The sequence below is a fragment of the Cotesia typhae genome, unplaced genomic scaffold (assembly GCF_013202065.1).
Source record: "Cotesia typhae breed Kobodo isofemale line unplaced genomic scaffold, CoteBio_Ctyphae contig_48, whole genome shotgun sequence".
Taxonomy (NCBI): domain Eukaryota; kingdom Metazoa; phylum Arthropoda; class Insecta; order Hymenoptera; family Braconidae; genus Cotesia; species Cotesia typhae.
The window spans coordinates 7,378,671-7,387,916 of record NW_027423756.1 but is presented as its reverse complement, the minus strand read 5'-3'; the positions used below and the strand labels follow the sequence as shown (position 1 = coordinate 7,387,916).

Sequence of the window (9,246 nt, the reverse complement as noted above, 5' to 3'; positions counted from 1 at the left end):
TAAACAAATTCATTATTTATAAAAAAATTTTTTTAACACAACCAGTAAGCCAATTTGTCACACGACAAATTAGGTGTGTAGATCTTCTCGAGATATACGATTTTAATTTTTAGTTTTATAGTTTAATCTGCAATTTGTATTAACATTGATTCCGAACAGAAAAACATAAGAGTAGGCGAAAGGGGCGCTGTCCGCGAGCAGGTAAAACCGTGAAGGATGTTTGATGTATAGGGGGCGTATAACCATTCTAACATAGTAACGTTTATTATATTGGCGGCGTGTGACTTTTAGCAGAGGCGCTATATGTATACGACTCTTAACTGAACCTTTGAACAAACTTTTAAATCTCATCCATACATATATAAGAAGAAACAGTTCAGAGGGTTAAAACACCACAAAAGGTCGCTTTTGCTCGAATGGATCTACTCGTAAGAATATTTCGTCTTCCCTCTTGTGCTTCACCTATCCGAGAACTCGACACTGCACAAACAAACTAATACACATCATATGTATGTATTGTATATGTATGGGACGTAAACACAAGTGAAGACCTTTAAGAAGTTATCCACAGAAGAACCGCGTAAATTTACGATCACGTCGGCGAAGATTGTTAAGAGAAACCAAGAAATCATTCTCCGCAGTGTTATATACGTTTTCTAATAAACAGACTATGAATTACTATCGACTGTTAAAGATACTATTATTGTTGTTATTTACGATTATTAACTAACAATGTATTTATTAGTATGTATACAGATAAATTTAATCATCAAAATATCAAATTAAAAATAATTATATGATTATATATTTGATCAATTAACATTTATGTTAACTCACGTTTATGCTGATTAAGGGTGGACTGACACCCCGGCGGCCTCCACCGCCCCCAATTTCCGCCTCCAGTTTGACGGGATACGTTTTTATTTATTTAAAATAACAACTTTGTAATAAAATAAATTACTTTTTTTTTTGTTTTTTTTTTTTTTTTTTTTACCACAGTAAGCTAAACAACGTGATCAAAAATAATTGTAATTCAATTTGTTAAATAATGACTAATAATTTTTCACGAGTAATATAAATATATAACCACAAATATTATTGTAAATTCAGATAAAAATTATCACACTTATCGTAAAACATATTTGATAAATAGTTATAAATAATATCGACACATTAATGACTCGTTAAATAATGTAATAACACAATATTGTTGAATATGTAATAACAATAATAGCAAGTGCCGGGTATTATTATATGTATTATATAAGCTACTGACTATTGAGTGAATAAATATATATAAATAAACAAGTATTATATATAGATATAAAATAACACTGATATGATATTAATAGGCGACTCTGAGCACATGGAACTCAATATATAAAGAGACTTATCGACGACGAGCGCGATGAGAGCGCCCAGGAGAGAGGACGGTCTTGCTCTCTCCCACTCTTATGTATCAGAAGGTTTAAAAGTTCCTCCAGGTGCTCCTCGCTCCTCTCTCAAGCACATCGCATACGAGCAATCGCCGATTATTTTCTCCTTTCTTTTTACGCTTTTTTATTGCATGTTGCAATTTATCGCGCGCAGCATAACAGCTAACAGCGTTACGAGCAGAGTGGAGTTCTTTAAGCTGAGCCCGGTATATATGGCGCTCGAGCAGAGCCCGCGACCGACGCAGGTGCGATTAGATTTTTTTGAAACTCAACCGTGAAAGCAATCCGCGAATTAACTCTTAAAGCCGTCTGAAAAGGCGACAACCGTTCTCCATATAAAGAGGACCAAGATATTTCAATTAAAAAAAAAAAAAAAAAAAAAAAAACATGTGTATAGTGTTGAAAATAATAATTTCGCTTTTGTCACCGCAATCTTTCGCACGGAATTGCAAACTCACGTCGGGAGTAACCGAGTGGCCAGCGCTCTCTTTGAATCTCTTGCACACTAACTTTGCGTTCCGCGGGTTCCGCGTACTTGGTTGAACGCGACTCTAGAATTACCGTGGCGCCACCTCCTCCTCCTCCTCTTCCTTTTCCTCCTTCTTGTGATTCACCTCTTTTACCGCGTCCTCACTCGTGTGTACGTCCTCCTCATCCTCTGTTTGCCCCTCTTTCAGCACACCGACTCTGTCATGACTCTGCAAGCCGTTTTCTTTGTCCTTTACCTTTATCCTCTCTCAACTCTTCTCGGCTCTATATATAGACATATACATACAATGCAAAATGTACGTACTAACATAATACAACTATCACTGTATGTACTTCTCTATCTATTGGTACACGCAGCAACGCAAGGTAGTGGTGCTGATCTCTCTCAGGTGGACTCTCCCGCTTGCCTCTTCGTCTACCGGATTTTTCCCTGTAATTTACTCCGCGGTCCAATGCTTTTTTGCTTTATTTTATTCATTTTACAGTGTGACTACTCTGCTGGTCTCTCTTGCGGGTCTCTGCTCTGCAAACGCGCCAGCCATGAATCTTTGCCGGAGCTTCGGCCACGCGCAACGCCCATTTAATAGCACCCTCGTGGCTTTTTCCATTCACCCTGGTGCCATCTGTTGAATTATTCGCTTACTACTCTTCACAACTTGCTCAGTATCCAGTATCGTACAGACATCGCTTGGGAACCCCCGAATTTTATTGAATCCGTTGATTTTCTTTTTACTTTACCTTTCCCGTAATCCTCGCCCTGATCACCGTGACAAATCGTTTAGAGCACCGAAAAATACTTTTAATAATTTTAATAACTTATGATAAAAGAATTTTTGTTTGAAGTTGAAGAAAACTCTAAAAAATGAGCATATAAAGTTAAAAAAAATAGTTTTTTGACTATTTCTTCAATTATTACCCAGGCAATTTTTAATATTTTATTTTTTGAAAGCTTTAAAAGTGGAATGATTAAATTTTGATGTAATAGATTAAGATGGCTATTATTATATACTCCTCCGGTAGCAAGAGATGAAAGAAAAATGATGTTCCTGATTTGTTGGAATCGTGGCACCTGCAGGTAAAAAATACCAACATCTATCCCATGAACTGCTTTTTGAACTATCCCTTGAGTTATTTTATTGTAACCCCGCGGACACTTACGTACGACTATCTCTATACTCACACATTTATGCTCCTAAAGGTAGACGTATACATGTAAAAAAGAGGATGTATCGGGTGACAGGAATATTTCAAAATGAATCTGATATATTATACATATAAGGGGATGATTCGTTAGATTTATAAATGAGAAAAAAGTTCCCAAAGATGTATATATTTTTTTTTTCAATTCAGCACATGAAAAAATCTAAAGGAAAACTTATACTTAAAAAAAAAAAATTTAATAAATTATTGTACGTAAAATAAATATAATTTTATACTTTTTTTATTTATCTCTAAAGTAATTGTCGCTTTTAATTAAGAAATTCTTAATGGACTTAGTTAAAATAATTACTTTATATACTGTTTAATTATATAATTAATTACTATATAATATATAATATTTACAATTTATTTATACAATATCTTAAATATCAAAAATTAGTGAAAAATAATTTTTAATATGAAATTATATATACACCCAAGGCAAATTATCACAGTACCTCTTATCAGTCAATAATGATGAGGTACATTACATTACCTCTCTACAGTCAGTCGAATTTTATTTATTGATAGTAATATTGAGCAGGAATATTTGATACAGCAGCAGCTCCCATGATCGGCTGCTCCTGGCTAATCTCTTGAGTTACAGTGGAAGACTTATTTTCCTTGTTCTGTTTCTTAGCTTTCTTCTTCTGATTCTCGTGAGTCTTAATGTGTTTTTTCAAGTGATCACTGCGCATAAAGCGTTTGGGACACAGTTGACAAAAAAAACGTTTTTCCCCAGTGTGAGTCCTCCTGTGTCGCTGAAGCTCATCGCTCCGGGTGAAGCATTTTCCACATCCGTACCAATCGCACTTGAACGGGCGCTCTCCAGTGTGCCAGCGGTGGTGAGCTTTCAAATGCGAAGTCTTTCCGTATTTTTTTAGACAACCTGGGTAGTGGCAAGTGTGCAATTTCTTGCCATCGCTGTCGAGTTTGCAATTGCCATCGGGGATGCAGCTGGGACACTGGCATCTGGTCAGCTTTTTCTTGCGCTTCGACTCTTCTTCGCTGGACCAGTACTGAGGACTCAGTTGCTCGTACGAATTTTGAGACAACTCTGATAAAGTTGGAGACTGTCGGAATGCAGGCATCGGTTGCATTGCTGTCAATTGCGGTTGAACTGCTGAGTAGTCAGGCTGATGCGTCGGCCAAAGTGTCGCTGCTGTTGATGTCGACGGCCCAAGAGTGGATGGAAGATTGTACGACGTCGACGGTGTAGGCTCCGAAAATGTGCTGTATCCGGAATAATGCTCTGGACTCCAGAGATTGGGTGATTGATAGGCTGCATGAATTGGTTCATGCTGGTAATGATGTGTGTCGTAGCTAGTTGAGGGATAGGAGTGGAAGCTTGACATTGGATTTGACATACCAGCTGTCATTGGTGTCATTGGTGTCATCATTGACATGTTCTATAAATATAATTAAGATTGATTTATTAATTCACTATTTTACGACCGACAAATTATCAAAATTTTGAATGAAAAAAAAAATTTATTGGTTAAAAAAGTTTATCAATTTTTTTATGAATTAATTTTATCCTTTTTTTCTTTGAATTAAATTTTTTCCAATTTATAATTTAATGAATTCGTTTTGAATTGTTACAAAATTGGTGAAAACAAAAATGAGTAAAAATATACTCCCAATATATATTAAATGAATAAGAAAAAAAAAGTAATTTTTGAAATGATCGTAAAAAAAAATAGTTATTGAAGCGATGAAAAAAAATATAACACGTTATAAGAAGATACTTGAAGTATTATCAACTCCATATAACTATCACAAGAACCTCACGCTTCGAATGTAATATTACGCCGTCAAATTACTATAATCACACACGAGCACCGTGATAATTTGCCGTAAAATTATTGTATACTGTTGTTGTATTCTATAGATTATATCGTACCTGTGAATAATACATGCTCGGTGGCATCACTTCACACTTTTCCTCTTGATTGTTGTAAGTAGTCCTTTTTTTGCTTGATAAAACTCCTGACATCTGATTATTCACTTGATGATTCTTCGTGTTTGTTGGTAATCAAATTATTGTTACCACACACCCACTAAATATAAGTATATATATATATATATATATATATATATATATATATATATATATATATAAATATAAATACATATATGTGTACAATAACACTTATTAAACTTGGACCCGTTGAGAGTTAAACGCAAGGACGTTTCAACGGAAGCCGAAGGACGTTTTGAGAACACACGTGGCACGATAAACTTTCTTTTTCGTTGTTAGCAATAATAACGAAAAAGTGTAAGTAAAAAAAAAATTTTTCCCGAGTTGTTGGGACGAGTAGCGGCCACAGGCGCTTGCAGATAATTACTACTTGACTGCGTTCCGTCCGATTTAATAACTATGTGGACGAATGTAGAGGGAGGACTATATCTATGACGACCAGTTCTTGGTCGCTTGAGGAGGGGGTAGGCCTGTTTGGATCCAATGAACCAGAGGGGACAAACCGATGCGCATGCGTTCTCCCCACCACTAGCACATAAATCAACCCCAATCCTACGGGTTTAAGGATGACAGAAAGAGATAGAATTTAAAGGTTTGATGGTGTAGGAGCGGGAAGATGCTTTTTAGTTCTACTGTATGGATTTATCTTACTCTTACTCTTACAATACATGTATCTATTTGTGTGTATTAGCCTCTAGACCTATAGGAAAAAGTATTTTCCTACCCTTGATGCTTCGTAGTCAGATTCTATTGTAAACTTTTAGGCGTTTCCCTCTCTCCTAAATACGCAAAATTGATTTTGTTGGAGCTCTTGCATCTCATTGCATCTCTAATTTTAAAAGGCATATAAAATTTTATTTTGCTAAACACATTAGACTCACTCTTATTGAAAGATTGTTTTTATTAAATAGTTATGAAAATATGATGAAAAATTTATTAAGTGTGATTCAAAATTTTTATATAAAGTTATCTCAAAATTTAAAGCATTCTATAGAATATATGTTTGGTAGAAATTTAATAAAATTGTCATTTTTTACTGTATTAATATTAATATCAGAAAATTTCAGATAATGTTTCTTTGAAAAATTGTTTCTTCTTGGACCTGAACACTCAAGAAATATTACAGGATTTTAATTTGTCCCGGAAACCGACGGAAAATAATTGGTCTCATTTTTCATTTTTTTTTCTTTTGAGATGTATTAACAAGAAAAATTCATCTAGCCGAAAAACTTATTAAAAGAAAAAACATTTTGTAAAACGGTGGAAAATTTTTTAAAATATTACAGCGCATCGTACACGTAAAAAAATTTTCAGTCAAAATTTAAATGCATTAAGGTGAATACGGAAACTCCATAAAATTAAAAAATTTTTAGGTTTGCATATAAATTTCTTTTCATAATGGGAAAATAAAATTATTAGCCAAGAACAATTAAATTTTAACGAAAGGTACACAATTAAGTGGAAATTTTTAAATAAAAGAGAAAACGTTAAAAAAATTAAAAATCAATCACGAGAATCAGAGAAATTAATAATGTTTCTAACTTCCGAACTAGGGGAATAAACATAATAAAATAAAATAGACGTTTTATTTTTTTAGGCATCAAGAACACCGAACTCGGAAGTCCGCTAGTAAATCAAAGTCAAATGTCCTTAACACCGGACACAAGTGTCTTTTGGTTTTTCTAGTTACAGCAGGGTGATGTATTAGTATAGCAGTGTAGGTGTAGAAAGCAATGCCCGAAATGTCATAAATTAACGGAACAGTAGTAGGCCTGCTTGCTCTAGCAAAGGACGAGAGTGGTCTTACAATACCACGAGACCCATAGTGGGCCCTGATGTGCAATCTTAAAGCCAAACCAAAAATGACGTAACTTTTCAAAGTGACTCGTTTATACAGTGGCTGTAAAATGATCATCGGTACACACAGAAGTGATGACACGCTTTGGCTACCGATGTTAAATGTACGTCTATTATTACTATTATTACTTTGACTCGTCTTACAAATGCCGAACCACCAGCAAATAAAAAACCATCCAGATCACAAGCTACTGCTTATTGGCTTTCCCGTCTTTTTTTTCACACGCTTTTTACCTCTGTAAAAAAACTGTTCCGCTTTTTCAGAACAAGTGTAACAATTGGGTGTCATTTTCAGAATCACAAAGCTATAAATGACCAAAATTATTGAGCGTAACCGGACATTCAAGCTTTTAAATGTTTTTTTTTTTTTTTTTTTTAATAAAATCTTTTTTGACAACTAAAAACTCGATTTCTACGTATGCTTTGACACGATAAATCGAGAGGTTGTTTGTTCAGCAGCTTAAATTGAAAATTTATCAAGACATTTTGAGTTTGTGTAACGTGATTATGTAGATGTTTATTTTTTTCAAGATTGTACCCACATGTTACCTTATTATCACGCATTTCCAAGAAAATTTTTTTCTTGGTGCTTCTATTTATCGCATAGTCAAACTAGTAACATATTTATCATGATAAGTTTCTTAAATATAAATATTTCAAAAAATTATTGCCTTAATAAATATTACGTGAAATAAATAATAAATAAATATTTTGTTTTTAATTAATATTTAATAATTCAATTATACACACTGAAAAAAAATTAACTTGATTAAAAAAAAATTTGGAACCAAGAAAATCTTTTTAAAGAGCTTTGTCGACTTTTTTTTCTTGAATGAAGTTAATTTTTTTTTTTTTTTGTATAATTTTCTCCAAAATTACTTTGTAAAGAAATCAATTTTTAAATCCGGAAATATTTTCTGTTACAAATATCATATTGCATAGTATATATGAGAAAATATTAAGAAAGGGATCGCGTGCTTGATTTCATAGAAAAAAAGGTCCATCGATCATTTTTTCTACTCCGAATCTGTATACAAGAGAACAAAACTCAGACAACCACATAAGCGATTGTTCTAAGTCTCTTGGGACAAATATGTTATTTTTACTTCAGTTTGTTTGCTGGTCAATTCAATTCAATAAACCAAACAGAGTATCTATACGTATATGTATAAACATATACATTTACAAATATACACATGAATAATACTGGCCTTAGCCCAAAACCTCTAGCCCGGTATGGTGGATTATCCATCTGTTGATGATCTGGACGTACCGCTGAGATACATGTGTCTCAGATACTTAGTTCCGTTAAGCTTACGCACGTTTAGTAGTTTAGTAGTGTTGTAAATCTTGTGACAGTGTCGAGCTGAATATTCTCTGCTGTCTTTTACTAAAGGGTGAAAAGCACGCCAAATCCAATCCTTTGGTCTTTTTCAGTTACCGTATCCTTTAAATGTATTGTTGGGTAATAAGCTGCTTAGTGACTCGGCAAGGGGCAATTTTCTGCCCCCGTAAATAATATACCCATCATTTTTTCAATAATCATGTTATGAACTTTTTTTTTTCAATAATGGAACAAGATAAACTAACAAATTTTACAAAAACAAAACAACCGAGTTATTTTTATCTTGTGAATTAAAAATCAATACATTTTTTATATAAATTTACGATTAAAAACATTTTAAAACACGATAATAAATTAAATTTTAGAAAAAAAAAATTTAAGTTTAAATTTCTCTTTATAAATTTTTTCTCTCAAGATGTTTCCTTTTAAAGTAATAAAAAATATTTCTATTGAAATTGAAAAAAATTTTGTAATACTGGATAAATGATGTCTCAAGTAAAAAAAAATTTTATCGAGTAAATTATTGAGGCAACACACAATTTTTTTTTTTTTTTCGTTGAATTACAATGGGCTTGTTTAAAATTTGAGAGGTTCGAAAATTAATGTATTCTAATTACTTATCTCAAAAAATCTGACCAAAGCACTAAGTGTTAGACTTGATGAAAAGAAACATTACCGGCAACTTTTCTGCGGTATGCTTATCGTAAACGATAATCTCCGATACGATAGAGGTAGAATAGTTATATACTATATTGTAATATACACGTAATTTTAAAGTCAAAAAATAACAAAGAGGTGAAACAAATGACCTAATAGATGAAATAATATTTGACAACTGGGTGCCGAGCGGGACCTGCAGAGTGAAACCAATTGGAGTAAAGTGGGATAGAATTGTTATTCTAAAATAAAAAAATGAAAGCAAAAATGGCAAAGTAAAT

General features: G+C 33.2%; 1 protein-coding gene across 1 annotated transcript; it reads right to left on the bottom strand.

Moving 5' to 3' along the window:
• Positions 1 to 3,393: 3,393 nt before the first annotated feature.
• LOC141530093 (uncharacterized) lies at positions 3,394 to 5,147 on the bottom strand. The gene is made up of 2 exons (XM_074246966.1): positions 5,029 to 5,147; positions 3,394 to 4,534 (listed from the first exon to the last, which is right to left on the bottom strand). Exons 1-2 carry the CDS (start codon positions 5,119 to 5,121, stop codon positions 3,647 to 3,649), a joined length of 981 nt encoding a protein of 326 aa, XP_074103067.1. The 5' UTR covers positions 5,122 to 5,147; the 3' UTR covers positions 3,394 to 3,646.
• Between the last annotated feature and the right edge of the window lie 4,099 nt (positions 5,148 to 9,246).